General features: G+C 32.7%; 4 protein-coding genes across 5 annotated transcripts; 1 reads left to right on the top strand and 3 right to left on the bottom strand.

The window, feature by feature from the left end:
• Positions 1 to 1,207: 1,207 nt before the first annotated feature.
• On the bottom strand, positions 1,208 to 2,261 carry LOC105122044 (uncharacterized). Its single transcript, XM_011020947.1, has 3 exons — positions 1,919 to 2,261; positions 1,675 to 1,780; positions 1,208 to 1,518 (listed from the first exon to the last, which is right to left on the bottom strand). Exons 1-3 carry the CDS (start codon positions 1,949 to 1,951, stop codon positions 1,409 to 1,411), a joined length of 249 nt encoding a protein of 82 aa, XP_011019249.1. The 5' UTR covers positions 1,952 to 2,261; the 3' UTR covers positions 1,208 to 1,408.
• A 7,316-nt stretch (positions 2,262 to 9,577) lies between these two features.
• Positions 9,578 to 13,830, bottom strand: LOC105122043 (serine/threonine-protein kinase AFC1-like). 2 transcript variants are annotated; one of them, XM_011020945.1, is made up of 12 exons: positions 13,527 to 13,830; positions 13,319 to 13,442; positions 13,005 to 13,031; positions 12,729 to 12,882; positions 12,594 to 12,642; positions 12,368 to 12,482; positions 12,057 to 12,148; positions 11,387 to 11,543; positions 11,236 to 11,300; positions 10,760 to 10,857; positions 10,565 to 10,670; positions 9,578 to 10,022 (listed from the first exon to the last, which is right to left on the bottom strand). In XM_011020945.1, the coding sequence occupies exons 1-12, from the start codon at positions 13,650 to 13,652 to the stop codon at positions 9,864 to 9,866; spliced, it is 1,272 nt and encodes a 423-aa protein (XP_011019247.1). In that variant the 5' UTR covers positions 13,653 to 13,830; the 3' UTR covers positions 9,578 to 9,863. The 2 variants fall into 2 exon arrangements, with proteins under 2 accessions (XP_011019247.1, XP_011019248.1); XM_011020946.1 differs by having other exon boundaries at positions 13,319 to 13,439; positions 13,527 to 13,829.
• Positions 13,831 to 15,818: 1,988 nt separating this feature from the next.
• LOC105122042 (60S ribosomal protein L23a-like) lies at positions 15,819 to 17,533 on the top strand. Its single transcript, XM_011020943.1, has 3 exons — positions 15,819 to 15,912; positions 16,338 to 16,680; positions 17,287 to 17,533. Exons 1-3 carry the CDS (start codon positions 15,900 to 15,902, stop codon positions 17,369 to 17,371), a joined length of 441 nt encoding a protein of 146 aa, XP_011019245.1. The 5' UTR covers positions 15,819 to 15,899; the 3' UTR covers positions 17,372 to 17,533.
• A 2,394-nt stretch (positions 17,534 to 19,927) lies between these two features.
• LOC105122041 (pentatricopeptide repeat-containing protein At5g42450, mitochondrial-like) lies at positions 19,928 to 21,684 on the bottom strand. The gene has a single exon (XM_011020942.1). It carries the CDS (start codon positions 21,525 to 21,527, stop codon positions 19,941 to 19,943), a length of 1,587 nt encoding a protein of 528 aa, XP_011019244.1. The 5' UTR covers positions 21,528 to 21,684; the 3' UTR covers positions 19,928 to 19,940.
• Positions 21,685 to 22,207: the final 523 nt, after the last annotated feature.

The raw sequence follows: 22,207 nt of genomic DNA, 5'->3' as shown, positions 1-22,207 counted from the left end.
TAATATAATATTTTTAAATTTTTTATAATATCTAAAAAGTATTTTCCACTCAAATTTTTTATAAAAATATTTTTTTAGAAACCAATATAATTTTTTAACTAAAAAATAATTTGTATTAATTAAATTTTCTAATAATAAATAAATAAAAATAATTTATGAGAAACTACTTTCGCGACAAACACAGTCAAGATGTTATTGTCATCCCCCTTGTCTTGTTCCGCGGATGCTGGATGGTCCCCACCCGCGAAGAGTTTGTTTTTGACTTGGCGAGCCGAGATTCAGAGCACGATGCTACTCAGGCTCGTGGGAAAATACTAGCGACGGACCTGCTAAGAAATCGTAGTTGTAGCGACTCATGGATCGTGACTCTTAATTATTTGACATTGTAACCTTCGTGGACCTGCTGATTAATAAAGATTTTGTACAAGTATTTGAAAAATCTCTAAATATACCATATTGACGTGGAAATACGTTTTTAAGATTATTAAGAAAAATAATCCATTCTTAACTAGTTGATTCAAGAATATTCTTTATTGTCGGGGGGGGGAAAATATCAGGCATTGCTCACCGTAGACTTACCATCAAATGGTACGATAACGACTGTTGCCGTCACTCCCCAGAGGATCGTTCAGCCATGTAGCTAATTAATTGATCAAAAAACACGAATGCCGAAAAGCTTCCGACAACGACCACCCATGGCCTTCCAAACGGTCCCCCAATTCTTTGTTCTTTTTCAATATTGATTCACAATAGATCATTTTTAGTTTATTTTTTTGGTGAAAAATATTTTAAATATTTTTGCACCAAAAAAACAAACTAAACATTATCTATTTTATTTAAAAAAATTTAATTTTAATAGATTTTTAAATAAAATTCTAAAGAAAGATGAGAGAAAATATACATACAAATTGCAACACAACAAATTTCATTGGGTAGCTAAATAAAAAAATTTACAAAGCAGAGGGAGCCAGAGGCGAACGGACGCAGACGTTATAGAAGAGAGAGGTCAAGAGGGCGGTGCCACGTTAACACAACGTGTCGTGGTTCCATGCAACCCCCTGACCGCATACTGCTCCCACGTGTTGACACGCAATTCCGAATATTACAGCGAAACAGGACTAGCTACACTACGCCGTTTTGGCAGTCCATTTCGCTTTAGGACCGTGCGGCGCCTGATCTTATGATATTTTGGATAGGAGTTTTTTTTTTTTTCTTATTTTTACTAGGATTACTATCTAAATATTAATCTGCCCTAGAGTTGCCATGCATATTACTGAAAGAACCTTCAGGCGTAGCCAGCTGGGGCAGCTACTGTTTGGCCAGATAGCAAACTGGAAGATTCTAGCCAAAATACAGCGTTATTTATTAATTTTACTCAATTAACCTGGAAAGATGAGATGAGAATCACTCATGTCTTGGATCCCGTGCATTTATCCCCTTCCTGAACAGCTTTCTCTCCTCTTCTCTTCTCGTAGGCCTCGAAGAACTCCTTGTTTTCTTTCTCCAACTCCTTCCATACTGTTGGGATATTTAACACACACACAGGCGCAAGTTAATTACTCCAAATGGCTGTATAATTAATTACCTTGTTAAGTTTAGCTAGCATGTGTTAGTCAGCTAGTGTGCCTTTGTGCAAGTACTACTGGGTAAAGAAAAGAAGATGACTACTGGTACCTGTGGAAGTAATGACAGGTTTGATGTTAGCATGCTTGGACAGAGCTTCCATGCACTCTTCTTTGCTCATGTTGAATATGATGCACTCTTCTATTAGATGGTGCACCTGTAAAACCATCAATCACATACATATACCTTATGAATACAGCTTAATTCCATGCAGAAAAAGAAGGAAAGAAAGAAAGAAGAAAAGATTATACATCATGGATAATACTACTGATCAAATTAATAATTCTCGAAATACCATGTGGATGTATGAAGCAGAAGAATCACCCATGTCCTCCTCTCTTTTTATATAAATATGTATGTATGTAACTAGTAGCTTCTAACAATATATATATACCCTACTCTATCTTTTATGATCAAGAAATTAAATCACGATTCTTGGGGCAGAACAGGCTGAATATACCAAGATCAGAAGAGAACAACTAAAACAGAGAAAGGTGAAGAAAAGACACAAGGAAAAAAGAAGGGAGAGAGAGAGAGAGAGAGAAGGGAGTAGATCAGAGAAAGCCAAAGGGGTTGAAGGTTGATGATAACGGCGATGGAAATGGAATACAAAAAAGGGGTAGCAGCAGGATGCAGGTTACCATGAGCAAATTAAGGACTTAATCACCGGTTTATAATAAAATAATCAATATACGAGGTCATGATAAAGTGGGGTCCCAATGCCCACGTGGGAGAAGGACTATAGTATACTAAATGCCCACGTGGGAGGAGGATGATGATTGGCGGAGAGGGGATTAGAGGAGATTTTATAAGCAAACCTCATTTGTCTTCTTAATAGGTGACGTGACAGTGGGGTCCTCCACTTTCCATTTTAAACCTGAACCGGAGGGCTCACTTTCATGGATTTTTTTTTTAAAAAAATTTTAACACTGTGATTAGAAAAGGTTTTCAAAAAATTTAGAAAAATAATATAGTTTATCATAACCACTATTATTCATAATCATATTTTTAAATATAACTATTATTCTCACTCGTGATTTTATTATAAACTGTGATTCAAAATTACAGGTTTAATATAATTATAATGCTCTTAAATAACAATTATATAATATATTTGTGATTCGGAATATTGGTTACGATTAATATATAATCCCTTGTTCGTTTTCGATAGTTCTCGAGCATGCAGAGAGAAAAAATCCTAAGGACCTCAAAACCTTCAGCCAAACCAGCTTTCTATAGCTTGAAATAGCCTTCAATCACCCAACAAAATCATCATCATCTTTCCCTTGTCTCCATGGGTTTTTCTATTGTTTTTTGGTTGCAAACCATCGACCTAAACAGTTTTCCCATAGCATCACATTGTTGGTGATTAAATATTTTTAAAAATTATTCACTTAATTTTTTCTGGTGTTTAAATACTAACTTATTTATAGATTTAATTTTTATACGAGGATGTTGGTGATTAATTTTTATAAATTAAAATTTTTAGAGTTATTAAAATATTAGCTAAATTCTTAAAAAAATTTACAAATTTCATTTCAATTAAAAAATATTAAAAAAATCAACACAGGTATTTTTTAAAACAACACTAATTTCTTTCGCATTTTTTGTAAATCAAAATGCAATTTTTTTTATAAAGATTGGTTTGCATGCAACATATAAAAATTATTTTTTTTGTAAGGTCATGTTTGGAAAAAAACCATTTTTTCTTTCTTAGAAAAATGCTAAAACAGGTCTTTTTAGGCCAAAAATCCTTTTATACAAAAAAGTGGTCAACCAAACAAAGTCTTAAATATCTGACCTGATTTTGACCCACGATGTTGACTTGAAAACAAACCAAAAACAATTACCAGAGCCAAAAATAAATTAAACATAAAAAAACATAAAAGCTCAAAGTTTCTTAGATGAAACATATTAAACATGAAGAATATTCAAACCCGAAATTAGCAATGTGAAAACCAACCCAGATTAGATTTCAAGCGAAAAAAAGGTATTGTTTTATTCGTAAACATATATAGATCGAAAAGCAAGCATCAAAACCCATTGATTATCACTGAGAAGACATGGTTGATTAAAATGGGTTTTGATTCAAAACTTAAATCCTAGAATTAAAACCCATAAAACTTATTAATGATGCAAATAAATCCTTGATTATTGATTGATCGAGTTTTCTAGATGGTTCACTACAAAGAAATAGATCAAAATTAATCCAAATCATGGGGTTAAAGCAATGTTTTTCCCAAAAATATGAAGAACGTTGCCTATTAAAAAACCTAGAATTGAAGAACAAGCTGTTAAACATAAAAAAATAGAATTTTTGCCCTCTAAACCTTACTACTCTTGGTTCTCAAAAATCACATTATCAATACCAAGTATAGTTGAATAAAAAAAACTAACAAAAAATCAAATCATCATAAGCATGCATTAAGTTCCATTTTTCAAAACTTTTAAATTAAAATAACAAACATGCTTATCCAATCTGAGGTTCAAAACTAACACTTTGACATTCCATAGGATTAAAAGAAAACCTAGGAGTCTGGAACAATACATTAACAAACCAAAAAAAACATTAAATACCTTATCACCACATTTGGTAGATTTCAATCAACTTACCAGGACACTAGTCTTCACAACAATATATTCAAAAAAACATTGCATTATATAGTAAACAAATGGTTTTGAATCCAGCAAGTTTTATGAATTTTATTTTCAAAGTTTACAAAAATATAACTTCCAAGTTTGAAATCTTCAATGGGAATAGATTTATGATATTGCTTTTCTTTCTTCTTGTTTCTAAACTTAGTATGGCCAAACCTTTGAACTTTTTTTCTTTGCTCTTGAACTCAATATTGAATCCTTTATACCTCAAACAAATTCCTTCTTTCTTTTTCCTTTTTCTTTTAATCAAATTATCTCTTCTTTTAAAGGTAGATTCAGAGCTTCTAGAAAAGTTTGTTAAGGTTATAACAAACCAAAACTAGTTTTGTTTTATCAAAAGATAGATGACTTTGGATTTAGGTGTTTTTAATCGAACTTAGAGGCCAAAATAAAATGCATCAGCCCCTTTGATCTTGAGAGAAGTGTTGGTATAATAAAAATATATTGATAAAATCTTGGTTTATCAGCAGTCCCCAATCTTTGTGATATAATAATATACAAAAACTTTAATTAATCTCTCAATTCAAGTAAAGTGGTGGGTTTTACTCGTATAGAAGGGAGACAAACCGGGAAAAATACAAAGAAATATGCATATGGATTTATAAAACTTCTTTCAAAGATAAAAGATTAATAATTTGTACTTAAAAAAATTCTAAGAAATTAAAAGTACCATACCCATCATTCATACAAGTTTGTAAGTGGTCATGTGGAATTAACACGACTAAAAGATTGATGTCTTCTCCCAAGTGCAGGAGTGTCGAAGTAATAAATAACCCGATAAGACCGAGGTCGAACCACAAGGAGGTTAATTATACAAATTATAAATAACAATAAAATAACAACAACAATAATAATAACAATAATAATAATAGTAATAACAATAATAATAATAGTAGTAGTAGTAGTAGTAGTAGTAGTAGTAGTAGTAATACTAATAATAATGGTAATAATAATAATAATAATAATAATAATAATAATAATAATAATAAAGAAAAAGAAGGAGAAGAAGAAGAAGATGAGAACTTTGAGATGAAATATTAATGTAATGATTAAATAATGATAATAACAAATGTCAAGGTTAGAGGATCCACTAATGGTATGTCAAACAAGTATAGTATAAACTCTTATTATTCAACTGGAAACCACACACAAAGGAGGTTTCAATCTGATTATAGATTGTTAACATGATTATATTAGTCATCTTATTCGATTAATGCTAATACTTGTAAATCTTGTCAAGCATTCATGATTATAACTTATGTTAACAACAAATCAAGTTCCTTTCATAGCTCAGGTTTCGGTTATACCATACAGTATGAACTATGAAAGTGCCAAGCATTTGTTGTACCAAGTGTTATACAACATAAATCAAGATTAGTCATTTAACAAGCAAAGTATTAAAGAGTGAACAAGATAACAAATACAAAACATGTTGGTATCAAACATTAAAGTCCATATTGAGTTTACACTATACTTATTCTTACACCATTAGTGTAACCTTTTCACCTTGACATAATAAACTTAGCTAGACACAATAAAAAAAAGAAAAATAGATAAACAAAATAAGAACATAAATAAGATAAGAGTTAACTAAGCAAAGGAAAGAAATTGAAAGGCATAAACTTGATATTAGTGAACGCAAAGCATAAGCAATACAAAAAAAATACAAGAGAGAAAGCAAGAGCATGATCTTGATCTGGAAACCAAGATGCCTAAATCCATGGCAAATGCCTCTTTTTATAGGCCAAAATTGGGAACTATTGATTTGATGACTAATTGATGAGTAGGTGGCCAACTCTTGACTTGGTGACAATCCTTATCTTCTCTTGTCTTCCAAAAACGTCATTGATAATGTCAAAATTGGAGCCACTCGAAAACATGAAAGTTGTAGGCAATTGTCTCAGCTTTCTTGTATAAAAAATTTAGCTCATTTGGACTTCTAGAACTCTATATATGGCCAAAATACTGAACAGTGCTCGGGCAAGAGGATAGATTCGGGCTTCTTTGTTGTTGCAACAATTTGGACTTGAAAATGGCCTTTTTAGATCTTGGGCTCCATATGAAAGTTGTAGGCCTATGTCTTACCTTTCCATCCATATAAAGTAGACTTAAATCTGAGATCTATAGCTCCAGATATGACCCAATTACCGAACAGTGTTCTGGTTTGGATTACACCGACATCTCTTTTCTAAGTTTGGCCATCTCTTTATCCTTTCAATTTCAGTTCTTAAATTCATCAATCAATCCTTTTATTTATGTGATAGGCCTGCATTTAAAATGAACATTTACCATAAATTAAAGGTATCTTATATTATTAGATATATTATTATAAAACATGCTTTAGTTAAAGAGTTATTGATACTTCAAGTGCAAAATGATGATATAAAACCTTGATAAAAATGCACTTTTAAGTACTAATCAGGAATCCAATGGGGGTGAATCCATACTTAGAAATTTATAAGTAACTATAAGCTTTTTAGAAAATGGGAGTTTATAGCTTTCCCAGCATTGTCATCGGGGTGTAAGAGCTTCTCACCGAAGACTGATGATTGGATGATGTTGCTATTGTACAAAAAAGACCTCTAGAGAGTGAGGTTATTGCCTTGAAAAGATAGAGTTATGTAAATAGCAGGGGGATGAGTCCATACCTTATTGATTTGAGGGACTATTGTCTTCAGAGAGATTAAGTCAATCACTTTATGAGTTGCGCAAAAATTACTAGGAGGTTATTATCTTAGAGAGATAAAGTTATGCAAATGGCAGGGGGATAAGACCATACCTTAGTAATTTGAGGGACTATTGTCTTTAGGGAGATTGAGTCAATTCTTTAATGAGTTGTGCATAAATTACCAGGGAGATTATATTTATCCCTTGAAAACTGGGGTTATCCTATGAATATTGGTGCATATAGCATTGAAAAAATCACATTCATCCCCTAGATATTAATGCATATAACATTAAGAAGATCACATTTATTCATTGGAGACTGATGTATATAGCACTAAGAAGACTTGTTTATCTATTGAAGATTGTTGTATATAGCACTAAGGAGATTACATTTATCCCCTATATATTGATGCATATAGCACTAAAGAGACTATGTCTATCCATTCCTTGGAAAATTGCACATTTCTAAGATAAGCGTTGAGATATCTTTAGCCATCACCTAGAAAAAATAAAGGTCATTTTAAAGGTGGTGTTAAGATATTTGCTTATAATATCCTAATTACTTCAATTAAAAGGTTAGTTGTGATGGTTGTCCCTGTAAAAACAAGAAGATCCATGTTGTAGCAAATTAATTTTTTCAACTCGCATATGATTTTTAATGCATTGCTTCACTTTGAATAATTTTATATCTGGTAAGACATAAAGTTTTTTATAAAATATACATATTATTTTTATCAAGGCTTTCAAAATCAATGACTCAATCAATTCTTTTATCAAATAGCATCTTATAATTGAGTCTCCTCAAATAAATTAATTTTGTTTTTAATTAGATCTTAAACATACTAAAAATAATATATATCATGGGGATATAATAAGTTGTGCTTTCTCCGGTTCGAATTCCATCTTGGCCTATTCGGCTAAAAGAAATCCCATGTTGGCGTGGGGCACATCAATAATCCTCCGCACCAGAAGGGCTACGATTCACAGCATTCGAAAAAAAATAAAACTGTAAAATCTTCGAGGTGAAAAAGGCAAGAATCTAGACTCTATATTGCCCTTGTCCGGATTCGTCGCAAAAGTGTACAAATTGGAGAGGACGTCGGGCTCCTCGATTGCATTTCTTTTTTCTCATTTCGATGCAAAGAATATTTGTTTTAATAGTTTGTGTTAATAATATTTTTCTTCGATGTATTTCTTTTATTTTATTTTTATAACTTTGAGGGGTTGATTTCAAATTAAAAGGCTTGCTATTTTCTTCTAACTTTATGAATTTGAATATTAAATTAGTATATAACTTTTTTTCAAAATACCGACATGTATGAAAGTGTATTATTAAAATTGTTTAAAGAAAAAAAATTAAATTTTAATCAATACATAGATATATTTTATAGTAGAAAACTATTCCCTTTTAGGATTAGTATAAAATCAACTAAAGCTATGATTAGTGTCAAAACTGCTAAATTACTGGATGTCCTTTTGTATATCAATTAAGGGAGCATCAGAGAGTATGTTAGTTTCCGTTTTTTAATATTTTTTACTTGAATTTTTTTTTAAATTAATATATTTTTAATTATTTTTTTAAAATTTTGATATACTGATATTAAAAAATATTTTTAAATTAAATTTTAATATACTGATATTAAAAAATATTTTTAAAATAAAAGCAAGTTGCAGTGCAGCACTAAAAACACACTAAATTGTTTTCGATTCTCTAAAGAATAAACTACCCATGTTAGTATATACGGATTTTACAAGAAGTATTTTGGTGGAGCTTTTTTTGACCTACCCTTAGAATTTGATGTTTTTCATGTGGAGTTTTTTTGTTTATTTACCAAGAAGGTAAGTTCATATTTACATAACGAATGCAATGGTTAGGAATTTTACTTAATGGATTTTTGGGATTTTATTCTTTCCTTTTGAGCGGTCGCTTTCTAAGCTCAGAGATGGTGAAACAGTGCCCGTCCATTTAATGTATTTTTAGCTAGGAATCGTGGACCTGATATTCATTTGCTTGGAATCCATTTATAACAAGGTAGCTCACCGTTGTAAAAATGTGCCAAGCCTCTCTTTGAATAACCTTCTGCAGTGTCAAGTTCAGTGCACTGAGAGAGAGAGAGAGAGATTCACACGAAGCCGTGAAAGCACATCATATCTGCAAAAGAAGGCAAAACCTCCCATGCCCCACCGTTTCAACTTTCAACTGATAACCTGAGGAGGTCGTGGGTCACATTATAGAGTCTCCGACCTTTACTTTCTTGATAGTTTTATTTAAGTAAAAACATTAGAATATTCAGAGCACTACAATTTGCAATGCTAATTATTTCCTCTAAATGCGTTACAGGTAATGCGTGCTCTTGTGCAATTACAGCTAATACGCGATTGTGACATGTCTATTGTTTACTCTAAGCTCACAGCGACATCACCAAAGCAATGTTGATATGCTTGAGAAGATAAGATGCTAATTAATTTTTACTGCACATAATTCATCGGGTTCACAAGCACCAAAAGCCAAACCCATTGCTTTGCCTTCAGAGTACTCCCGCCTATGCCGTCTCTTAGTGAAGGATTTGTTGAGTATCGGACAACCAAAATTTAAAGAGGGAGTGCTATTGGCAAGAAATCAAGATGATGAACCAAATCTGAGACATAGAATAATAAATTTTGATTTTTCTTCATCTTCACAAAACAAAGTAGAAATAATTTAGTGGGTTGTTGGTTCACAAACAATTTGGATCAGAAACCCAAAGAATAAAAGGCAAATGGGCACTGTAGGGAATGAGATTACACTTCCCTATGTGGAACAAGGGTACAATTAACCTGACATCATATGATGCCAGTCAACGCCAATCGCTGCATGTTATCTTTGTTTATCTGGTGGCTCAAAGCTCGTCAAAATGAAGAGGGGAGAATCCCGATTACACGGGATAGCCATATCTTCTAAGGTCTCTTGAGAAGAATGGGTGCCTCAACGCTTCCCTGGCTTTGAGCCGCTCTGCTGGGTCATATCTTAGGAGTCCTTGCAAGAGATCAATTAAATCACCAGCAGAATGATCCACGTGCTGCATTATTATGTTCTGCCAAAGAAATTCAAAACAGCACATAAATTTGCAATTGCATGAAATGAGAAATTAAAGGAGGGGAGCGGAGAAAATCAGGTACAAATACAAATAAAGGTGACCGGCAGATATCAAAGTGCGTGTTATAACAGGATCAGAAAACAAAGCCATACCCAAAGTTTCTACATAGGTAAAGAGTAAAATCTTATTGAGGTTACTTTTTTTAAGTGAATGGGCTGCGGACGCCAAGCCTGGACAGGCAAGTCATGATGAAAAAGAGGGCTGGTCTCTTTCAACAGAGAATGAAGCAAGGCACGAAATAGTGATTTCAAAGATACGCTTGTCAGCTATTCTGGGAATTGAGTGAGATGAATTTTGGAAGATGCTCTCAAAAATTTAAGAAATGCAAACAGCTCTTTTCAACCATGGTTTTCAAGACCTCTCTTTGTTAATTACCATTTATCACTACTGAAATTCCCAGTTACTTTTTCAGCACAAGCATAGGCAGGCAGCAGGTTATTTTACAAGCAAACTAATTGAGATGGATTCTGAAAAATTACTGGCAGACGAGGCAACTTCATAACTGCTCTCATGCTTTCTCTTGAAGTTGCACCCTCAGGCCAATCCAATCGCACACCTCTCCTGAAATATTTCTCAGCATGTCGACTGCAACAAGATCAGGCACAAAGTAAGTAATTCATCCACATGGAAAGATGGGAACAAACAAATAGAGCAACTACAGCAAATTCTCTTACTCAACCCTGATTGCCATGTGTTGTGGCAGCGGTCCTAAAACCCTCTCCATCATGGCAAGATGTTCCAAGTTCTCATGAGTTTGAAAAAGGGCCTCACCCTAGTTATAGACAAACCAAAATAACATAAACATAAATTAGCTTCCTTCAAGTATGCAATATTAAATTACAGTTCACACTCTTTATGGATGCCCTATGTCCCAAAGTAGTCCATCTAAGAACACAAAATCACCCCATGCCAAACATGCCTTAATAAAAAACTTGGCATATAATATTTGGCTACTAGAAATGCATCAAACAAAGAGAATGTTAACAATTCATATAAGAAAAATTTTATTTTCTTAAGCAGTTCCGATCCACTGCAGCCTTACTTAACCTTTCACTTGAAAACCTTTCTGGCCAATAAGAACCAGAACCATCATTCAGCAACACAGGAAAATGTGATCAAGGGGAGAGAAGACAAAACTGATGTTACTTACAGAACATAATTCAACAATTATGCAGCCCACACTCCATATATCACAGGGATAGTTCCACCCAAGACCTGAAGAAAACATGTGCCATGGAATGTCATTTGAAAACAAGCATCAAAATTCAAAACATCAGCGCAACAATAGTTTTAGTGATTACCTAAAATAACCTCTGGTGCGCGATAATGCCGTGTTGACACCACATAGTTGTGATCCTGGTGTTCAAATGTAGTACTTCCAAAATCAATGAGCTTAATAGCACTTGACTTGGGAAGATTCTTCAAGTAGGAACCATCTTTTGTGGACCGTGAAAGAAACTAAATCACATGAAAGAGAAGAAAAAATAATCATCAATCTATCAACAACGAGGGGAAAAAGAAAAACACACAATTCAATCATGGCTTGGGTTGGGAAATGGAAATAAGAGAAACCTCCATTGTAATGTATATCCTGGCAGTTCTCATGAATATAAGGAAAACTTTCAAATTGCAAGTACGTTATATGATTAGCATGTGATGTTACACAGTAGTAACATATCTTAACAATGCATGGCACATGGTATGAAATGTTCTAACAACAATGTTGCTTAGATAAAGAATCCAATCAAAATTTTAAAGTACATTAACAGGTTCAGGTGTAAAAATGAACATGCAAGAAAAAAAAGAAAGAAGACAGGTTCTTTTATTTGGCTAAGAGAAGCTTCAGTTGTGTTCCAAATTTCAGTTCATTTACACTCTTAAACTTGCAGATACAAGTTCAAAGTCATGACAAAATCATGCAATACAAAAAAGAAGGAAAAAAAAACATTAAACCAAACCTTGAAACATTACCTTGTAATCCGGCACTTTGATGTACTCAGAGGAAACAAGTAGAATATTTTCAGGCTTCAAGTCAGTGTGAATCAGACGTAAATCATGCATAACTGCAAGGTAACAAACTAATGAGCAAACTAAAAATACCATCTCTATTATCAACCAACTCCATGCTAATCCAAACAATATTTACTTTGGGGTTGAAGAAAATAAGAAAATGGAAAAAAGAAATTAGAATATATGGTTATATTTTGTTTCCAATTAAGAGCATCTGAGCATCGAGTTTACATAAAATATAGATAAAAATGGTACAAGAATTGTCCACACACATGCAACAGACTCCAAAAGTTGTCTGCCAAGCTCCCGGACAAGATCAATGGGAAATGACCGATAGCTGTTTTTGCGGAGAAAATCATATAAGCTAGGTCCAAGCTTCTCAAATACCTGTTGAAACCATTTAAATTCATCCGCAAGCTAACTCACAGAACATTTACGCATGCAGGAGCATCTATTGCTCTCAAATTAATCAAATCAGAAATACTGACAAATACTTACAATACAAATATGATTACGATAGTCAAACCAATTCCGTATTTGTACACAACTGCAAAGAATAAAACCACTTATACTAAAATCACTTCAAACTTCTAGAATGAACAAGGGTAGAAGAAAGAAAATGCAAAGCCTTACCGTGTGCTACCAAAATCATGCCTAGCCAGCCTCTGCAGGACATCAATTTCAATCATTGCAGCTTCGCGATACTTGTGTATGGAGCGGACAATTTTGATTGCCACTTCTTCTTTCTTTTCATTATCAAAACATTCCAAGACCTGCCCAAAAGTTCCTGCATGAAAGCAATCATGAGATAAGAGTAAGAAAACAATAGAAATAACTTCTTAAATTATAGATCACAAATTCATATAAAAGGGATACATATGACCAAATCAAAACCCAAAAAGTACTAACCTTCACCCATCTTGCTAAGAATCCTGTCTGCAAGATTAAAAGGAAAAAAAAAAGACAGTATCGGCAAAGAAAATATGATCAGAATCAATATATTAAACTTAAAAGTTTCTCATAATAACCAGTTAAAAATACGAGGTGCTTAGAAATGGCACTTTTGGAATCCTCCTCGCCAAAAAAAAAAAATGATCCAATTAAATCAAACCTTAAATGCGATCAAAGGCAAATTAAGTAAGGAAAGAACATATACATGTTCAGCCCCCAATAAAAATAAGGTTTTGAAGCTATTTTATACGGAAATTTTAACGGGGACTTACAGCGCGGAGTCAAATTCTCTCCAATGGCGAAAACATAATGTCCGTCTTTATCATCAGGTCTCCAAGGAGGTGAACCATTCCCATTGTAAAACCCATACCCACAAAACATCCCAGGAATCACCTGCTGCAGTAAAAAAATTAAAATCAATATCAAAATTGAAATTGAAAGCTTCTGACCTCTTAGATTTTAGAGAAGATCAAAACCTACCTTTGGAGGAGCTAAGAGAGGAGGAGGCACGCCCCACGTTAAACGTTGTCGTTTCCTAGGACGCTTATCCATGTTTTTATGTGGAAACTCTGTTATTCTCTGCGTTTCCATTTCTCTCTTAATCATCTTTATTTAAACATGTAATCAATGAATCCATCACTCAATTTGAATCTGAATAATTGAAAACTTGTAAATTTTGAAAAAGAAAATTTGGGGATTTTTTTTTTTGAAACCCTAAAAAGTACAATCTTGAATAGGAGGACGAGCAAGAGAGATCGATCTTTTCAGAAGCTAAACCCGAGGAAGACTTAAATTTAACCAAGGTTATGCACAGCCAGGTAAAGTTAACCCAATTGGCCTGCCAAGTTTCTAAATGTAGTTAATAGGTGGGTCCCAGTCCAGGAGCGTTTCGTCTTTCTATAATTGTTTCACCTCACAGGCTCACAGGACCACCGCCCTGTGGCTTCCTTCTGTCGACGCGTGTATGGTTTAGATTTTGGGCCTGGATGTTAACTTGGGCTTCTCTCCAATCGTGTTTAGATTATACCGGGTTATTTCTCGTGCTCCATCCAAAATTTTGTCAGATATAAATGAATTGTAGGATGATTTTGATTTTTTTAAAGTATTCAAATGGTAATATATTGAATTGATTTAAATAATTTAATTTAATTTATTAAACCTGTTGTCATTATTTACTTCACTAAAATTAATAATATTTTTTTAATTTATTTATAAAATATAAAGAGTAATTCAAAATTAAATAATTAAATAACAAAAATTCAATATTAAATTTAAAAAAAAAAAAAAACCTTTGAGCGCTAGGATAGCTGAAAGCAGGCCTCGTGTAAATTTTAAAAAAAAGATGAATTTTTTGTTTTAGTTTAAAATCTGACACCCAAAGTTCTAATATTTTTAATTAATAAAATATTATTAAATCGAGCATTTTAAAATAATTTCTTAGACTCACAAAAACCTGCCCAAGATATTTGAAAATAATAACTTTAACCACATGATCACACACTTTTGTGAAACACGGTTTTTATTTAAATAAAATCCTGTATTTTTAATTAAAAAAAGAAGAAGCAAAAGTTGTCTACTAGGTGTAAACTTAGATTCCAATTATTATGGTGAAAAAAAAATAGGTAAGATAAATTTTTTATCCTAAAACATATTTTTTTTTACTATCTTAACAAAAAAAATCCGTAGAAAAATCACATAAAATCATTGTTTTATAAAAAAAAACCTAAAAAAATAATATAAAATCCAAAACACAGGTTAATTTTTAAAAAATTTTAAGATTAAATATATTTTTTTAAAAAATAATAAAGTCCAACTGATATCTCAATAAAACTTTCATCTCAAACATTACTTATTAGCATCTTAATTAATTTTTTTCATTGATGAAATTAGTTCTAACAAAGAAAACTTTCTTTTCAATTGAAATACAATATCTTCTCTCTCGTATCTTTTTATTAGACAATGAAAATGAGAAAAGTAAAATTTACTTCTTAATATATTAATATATTAACTGGACATTATGTTAATATGTATTGTTCATTTTACTCCTCCATCATAGAGTCTCCTCAATCCTTAACAAATTATGATAAATAGTTTCTTAACTGGTTAATAAAAGAATGCAATTAAAAAAAAATATAAGAACAAAAAAATGTGCTACAAGGATTGTCCCATGTGTTTTACAAAATCCTTTTGTTTTTTTAAAGGTACTAGATAAACACATTATCAACCAAGCATGAATCATTTTCTACCCTAAAAAAATTACTAAAAAAGGAAGATAAATCCTTGTCTCTAGAACCCATATTTTCAACCCAAAACACATATAAACTCAAATAAATCCATTTATAATCCAAAAATATATAAATATTTGATGTAAAAATTGAAATTCAAAACTAAATAACACTTTAATAAAAAGCTCCTCCTTAAAAAAATAATATGTAGACATTAAGATATTATATTTTTTTATTGCAATTTTAATCAACAATTTTTTTATTAAAAAATAAAAAAATAAAATCTAAGACTAAAATGAAATTTGCTTATTGGACATTGTGTTTCTTTATATTATTTACTTTGGTGTCTCATCGTATAATCTTTTCAATCCTTAACATATTTTGAAAAAAAATTTATTGAATTAGTTAATGTAATTAAAATAAAATAAAATACAAGAAAAAAAAAGCGCTGGGCATTTTAGTACATGTCATAATTATAATTTTGGGCCTAGAAGTTAACCTGGGCTTGTCTCTATGCTCTCACGGGCCTAGATACGCGTGACTGCCCCGTGTATAATTGTGTAATCCATCTGGAACTTAGAACCCTAACTAACAGCAATTTTGCGAGTGGCCTTTCTCCTTCCCTGCAATGGCTCCTAAAGGTATGTTCATGCGATATCTTCATTTTCAGCAATATGTTTGTCATATTCACTTGGCTCTCTGTTTTAGCTGTTTTCAGTTTTGATTTCTTTTAAGTTTATTGCATTGGTCATGGACCTGGTTTTGTAGTTGTTAGGATCTCTAGGGGTGGTTCTCACATGCTCGGGTGCTGATAATAAGTTGTGAAAGATCTAGTCATGGTAATGGGAATAACCAGGCTGTTTATTCGTATTCGCTAGTGACTTTGTTCTTTATGTTCTAGAGGATATATATATATTTGGGTTGTATTCTGTATTTTTGTAGTATGACATGGTTAGGTGTTCGAGTTTTAAGAGTATAAATGAGCTTTGTAATAATAGGAAAGGATGAAATGCTTTATATACGAACATGTGGAATTGAAATGGTGTTATACTTCTTCGTTACCTAGATGCGAAGACCCAAGCTCAGAAAGCTGCCAAGGCCTTGAAATCAGGCGCGCCAGCTTTCAAGAAGTCGAAGAAGATACGAACTAAGGTCACATTTCATCGCCCCAGGACATTGAAGAAGGAGAGGAACCCCAAATACCCTCGAATTAGTGCAACTCCAAGGAACAAGCTTGATCATTATCAGATCCTAAAGTATCCTCTCACAACTGAGTCAGCGATGAAGAAGATTGAGGATAACAACACTTTAGTATTCATTGTTGACATTCGTGCTGATAAGAAGAAGATTAAGGATGCAGTGAAGAAGATGTATGACATTCAGACCAAGAAAGTGAATACCTTAATCAGGTAGCAATGGTGTTAATCTCGTCATCCCCTATTTGGAGCAATATTATTATTGAACAAATTGACCTGGCTGTCGAGTGCCTTGATTATTTTCACAACCTGGTCCTGTTGGGTTTGCCTGCTAAGAGGCTGCATGTTCTCAATTCGGCCATTCTTAGTCTAATTTTACAGGATCCTACGGTGTATATCGTTTTTGCTGACTCACGTGGATAACTAAATAAATTCTAGCATCATGTATATCATTTATCAATCATTTATTAAAAGATGAAATTGGTGAACGGATTAGTCCATCTTGTTTACGCATGCAGGTGAAGATCTTCAATGATATGTATTAAGTCAGCTATATGAAAGCCGTTGCCTGTTTTGCAAATTTGGCTTTTCATTTTGTATCTTCAGTTCATTTTCTAGCAACGGCTAAAGTAATTTGATGCCTGGAAGCTGTGTGCATTATACAGCTACTGCCTTTACCTGAAACTAAAAGCTTGTTTTAATCATCAAGTATCAGCACCGATGTTAATTTTTTATGGAAGTTTATGCTGAATAAGTTTATTGTTCTTACTTGCCATGTTGCTTGCATTTCTGAACTATATCTGCTCTGTTTTGTTTCAGGCCGGATGGGACAAAGAAAGCTTATGTTAGGTTGACACCAGATTATGATGCTTTGGACGTGGCAAACAAGATCGGCATAATCTAAACTAGTTTCCATTTTCATTTGCAAGACATCTTTTTTTTGAAGCATTTTAAGTTCAAGCTAAGAAATCATTCAAGAACCTTGAGCAGAGTTGAGCCAGCAATTTCAGTTTGACATTCGTAAAAACGCACTGCATTTGGTCAATCTCGTTTGATGTCTTGATGATGTCTTGCTTTGTCTTTTTTTATTGTCCAAGTTTGCAAATGTTTGCAATGTCGTAATTGCTTTGTCGTCATGCTCTTATAGCATCTCAACAAGCGAAAAACCGAAATTAGTTTATTCGTTTCCAAAAATTAGTCTTGGCTTCCTCTAATGTTCTACAGCATGCCCATCTTCAACTGATAGCCTCCGTATGCTGAACCACACGAGAATAGAACACAATATATAGTTACCAGCATAAGAACATAGCCAAATATAGACCCGAATATCAGTTCTTATACTGTCTATTGATGTAAAGGCGACTTCATGTATCTCTTTTGCAGGCGACAAGAGTTGTTCAGGGGGTTTTGAGAAAATTGCATTAAGTTCTTGTATCAAATGCAAATCCCAATACGATGAAGCCCAAAGTACACACGGGAAAATCTTATCATAATAGAGAAAATGCATGAGATAAGCTCGGGACCTGTGAGCTCAAGAAACTCGAAGTTCATGTGATTATGTCGGGTGGCTTTTTGTTAAAAGAAATTTATTATCAGGCCTAGTGGCACTTGAGATAAATGAATGTGGAAAGTTAAGAGACCACCGAGTAAACAATAATTACATAAACTCAACAAAACAAAACGTTTTCAATCTTTTTAATGCTTAGCCTTCCATTATAAATATTATATATTTGTTAGCAATATGCTTTGTCTCTCTAGGAAAGAAACTGAACTTAAAGTTGGAAGATTTAAAAATTTGTTTCTTGACTTTTTACTGAAATACATGGATATCAGTCTCGAAGTCATCAATTCAAAGTCTCTTTTCAAATATACGCAAGGTGCATCCTTCACAATATATTTCAGAAAAATTACTCTTACAACAATATTTAATTTGATTTTTTTTCCATAAAAAATAAAAATAATTTTTTTTACATTTAAATCTTCTCTTTTAACATTATCTTCATTATTCTCATCAAATTTTGGTTCTTAAATCCGATCCATAAAAGTTCTATAATCATCAAAACTTTCAGTTTCGATATCATATTCATCTCAATCAAGAAGTTTTGACTTTACTCATGTCTTTGAAATAAATTCTTAAAATTAGTTATATATTCATGATTATTCTTCTCATAGTCTCCCAAGCTCCTATCTTTGCTCGCTAATAATTTAATTTTATAATTTTTATATGTCTTTCACCATTAGTCATTTTTTTCTATTGACATGTTTTTTATCACCAGTTTCTTATATTATTGGATGAATGACTATGAGTTTAGAGATACAATTGATGAAGATACAATCAAGAACTTGATATTTAATATACTAAATCCTTGAACTCATCCTAAATAATTTTATTAATGACTCATTTGCCTTGATCTTTATTATAAAGTTGGACACACTAATAGGATTAGGTTTACAAGGGATAAAACATTTAATAAATAACTATTATTCTTAAATTGAGATCTAAAAAGGATACTGCAGAGATTTTGATAATTTTTCTATTAACTCTTCATAGCTAACTTATAATCTTGCATCCTAATATAAGGGTGAAAAAACTTTGGAGTGCAATCTCTTTTTTAAATTATCATTCAAACTTTTACAAAACCTACTCAAAGTTATGGTTTCATTTTCTCTTATGACATATCTCATTCTATAATCATTAAATTATGTTATATATTTTCATTAATAGATTTATTCTCTCACCTAAAATTATTTTATTTGTTTAAAAGTTTAGTTCTTATAAAATTAAGTACTTCTCTTGCTATTTTTGTTTCATTCATTCCAATTAGTGATTAAAAGTTTACCACCCATGTTTAGACAATCTTCAATGAATGACGGTTGAAGGGTGTAAGGAAGATGGTTAGTGACTAGGGTTTGATAAGGGTATGTTTAGTCTCTTTTTTTTCTATTATAAATAGAAAGATAAAAAAATTTTGATTGATCGTTTAGTTATAAGAACGATAACAAAAAAAAAATGCTATTATATTAAAACTATTGAAGACAATGATTTAAGAAAAATAAAATTAAGAATTAGATGAAGAGAAAAAAAATAACCAAAGAGAAAAGGAAAAATAGAGGTTGAAAAATCAAATGTCTCAACCTTTTTATCAAATCATCATAATTTCACTTCAATATCAAAGAAAAAAAAAACTACATTTAAATAGTAAAACCCTAAAAAAGCTAGCAATTAAGTTTTTTGCTCACTAAATAAAATGATCCAACTTAATAACATCAAATCAATAAATAAATTCAAATAAATTTAATTTAATAACAGAAGATAAAGTTCAATTTCCCTACAAAATAATAATGGGTTAGGTTACTCTCCATCAACAAAGATAGTGCATAAACCGTGTCTCGGTTCTGAGCACCGACTTCTTTCCTTGCAAAGCTCATTCAGTTTGATCTCCTCGCTTTCTCACAATAATCAACCACAGGAGTCATTTTATTACTCTGGTAAAAAACCGAAAGTCTCCATCTGTGTCCATTTCCCAATATAAGAAGTTCAAGACACTATAAATATCATCCTTTCGGTGATGACTCATGTCACAGTGGACAAAGACATGAACTTTGGTTTTGATTTCTATCCAACTGGAGGCTGGAATTCTCTTCAATCCCCTCTTATGCATCTCTTGCCTAATTACCGATGCATCCTGCCATCTACCAGCAGCAGAGTGTGCATTTGACAGCATGATATATGATGATGCATCTTTGGGATCCAAATCTAGGATATTTCTCCCGGCTAATGCCCCCAGTTCCGTATTTGAATGTATCTTGCAGCCTCCAAGCAGTGCCTTCCAAAAACCAATTCCCGGATTAAAAGGCAAGTCACGAAGAAACTCCTGAGCTTCTTTGAAACATCCACAGCGAGACAATAGATCAACCATACAAGCATAATGTTTAGGCTTTAACAAACTGGGGTACTCCAGCCTTGCACGATTGAAATACGAATACCCCTTGTCGACAAGACCAGCATGATTACAAGCCCATAACAGGCCAAGCAGCGTAACACTATCAGGTCTCAGACCGGTGTTCCTCATTCTTTCATAGAAGTCCACAGCATTCTCTCCTCTCCCATTCTGTGCAAAGCCACAAATCACAGCATTCCAAGAGACGATAGTTTTTTCAGGAAGTTCATAAAAAAGACGGAGACTATCTTCCATGCTTCCACATTTTGCATAAAAGCTAATTAGAGAATTGCCAACGAACACACTAAACTCTCCCATTGTCTTAATAGCACAAGCATGAAAACTTCTGCCCATTTCAAGTGCTGCTATATTTGCAGCAGCCATAATAGCACAAGGAAATGTATATTGACAAGGCACCAAGCCTTCTCTAATCATCTCAACAAAAAGATTGACAGCCTCTTCATTCTGTCCCATCTGACTAAACCCACCAATCATCGCATTCCACGACACAATATTTCTCTCCGGCATCTGTTTAAAAAGCTCGAATGCCTCTTCAAACCTCCCTTTCTTGAGGTACCCATGTATCAATGCAGTGTAAGAAACAATATTAGGATGTTGTATGTCCTCAAAAGCTCTTTGAGCTTCTTGAATAGAACCCAACTTGGCATAAGAATCTAAGACTGCACTGCCCACAAAGACCATGTAATTAAGGCCCATCTTCATTGCATAAGCTTGGAATTGCCTCCCTAAGTTAAGGTTCCCAAGTGAGGTTGAGGAGTGAATAACAGTGCCAAATGTAAACTCATTGGGCGTAACATTAAAAAAAGGCATTCTAGAGAAGAGTTGTATTGCTTCTCTGTATTGATGCAGCCTAGCAAACTGACCAATCATGGTTGTTGCTGATACAACATCCAGGTCAGGAATTGTATCGAACACTTGAAGTGCATTTCGAGAGAAATGGGGGTGTTCTGGTTCGAGAATATATTCATGTGCTAAAAAGTGGTTAGATTTAAAAGCTACTGAGTGGATTTTTCTGGGCAAGGTTTGAAGCCGAGATACTCTGCAAAAACCAGGTTTCATCTGTATCAGTCTTCTGTAAATTTGGACAGGTTGCATCATTTGACCCAGAAAAAGGACAGCATCGGGAAATTTGCCATTTCATTACCCTCAAAATAAATGCTCCTCCTTCAACTGAGTAGCTTGATAGAATGATTAGGAGGAGGTGTGGTGCGTTCAGATTTTAGAGACGAAGAACATTTTCTAATAAATGTAGATTTAATATTTATTATTGAAAATTCTTATAATCAAATAATTTAAACGCATAGCAAATTAGTTACAAAATATTTATGTTTTTGAAATCAAATTTTATAAATCAAGTTTCTGCCAAAATTGTAAAATGAAATAGTCAAACAAATTATTTAATTACTGATTAATTCCCAAAAGAATAAAATATAATTAACACGACTTTCGCAAAACCATGCTCATGCTAACTCTCAATGATCGAAAAAAGTTAATAAATAATTAAATATACTCTCTATGTATTTTGAGTTAATAATAAAATCAAGTAAGAAAGATAGAGGTAGCAAAATTATAAAGTTTCAGCATTTTTTTAATATTAATTAATCAATTTGTAGTTTAAATAAACAAGACATTCCCGAGTGGCTTATAAAACAAGCAAGACAAACGCAAGTATATTCAATTTGTAGTTTAAATAAACAAAACATTCCCGAGTGATTTATAAAACAAGCAAGACAAACGCAAGTACAAGTTCGAGTATTGATGACCTATAAGAAACACTG

The sequence above is a fragment of the Populus euphratica genome, unplaced genomic scaffold (assembly GCF_000495115.2).
Source record: "Populus euphratica unplaced genomic scaffold, PopEup_1.0 scaffold19.1, whole genome shotgun sequence".
Lineage (NCBI taxonomy): Eukaryota > Viridiplantae > Streptophyta > Magnoliopsida > Malpighiales > Salicaceae > Populus > Populus euphratica.
Note: the sequence above shows the minus strand (reverse complement) of the source record. Positions and strands in the feature narration are given on the sequence as shown.

What these genes read in the sequence shown, in the direction of transcription:
- LOC105122043 (XM_011020945.1), bottom strand. Translation starts at nt 13,652, where the DNA reads ATGATTAAGAGAGAAATGGAAACGCAGAGAATAACAGAGTTTCCACAT. An exon ending in CTCTCTTAGCTCCTCCAAAG is followed by an intron (nt 13,443 to 13,526) that starts GTAGGTTTTGAT and finishes TTTTTACTGCAG; the next exon opens with CAGGTGATTCCTGGGATGTT. An exon ending in TGAAGTTGCCTCGTCTGCCA is followed by an intron (nt 10,023 to 10,564) that starts GTAATTTTTCAG and finishes TTTCTTTGGCAG; the next exon opens with AACATAATAATGCAGCACGT.
- LOC105122042 (XM_011020943.1), top strand. An exon ending in AAAGTGAATACCTTAATCAG is followed by an intron (nt 16,681 to 17,286) that starts GTAGCAATGGTG and finishes GTTTTGTTTCAG; the next exon opens with GCCGGATGGGACAAAGAAAG.
- LOC105122041 (XM_011020942.1), bottom strand. Translation starts at nt 21,527, where the DNA reads ATGATGCAACCTGTCCAAATTTACAGAAGACTGATACAGATGAAACCT.
- LOC105122044 (XM_011020947.1), bottom strand. Translation starts at nt 1,951, where the DNA reads ATGGGTGATTCTTCTGCTTCATACATCCACATG. An exon ending in CTGCTTCATACATCCACATG is followed by an intron (nt 1,781 to 1,918) that starts GTATTTCGAGAA and finishes ATGGTTTTACAG; the next exon opens with GTGCACCATCTAATAGAAGA. An exon ending in ACCTGTCATTACTTCCACAG is followed by an intron (nt 1,519 to 1,674) that starts GTACCAGTAGTC and finishes ATATCCCAACAG; the next exon opens with TATGGAAGGAGTTGGAGAAA.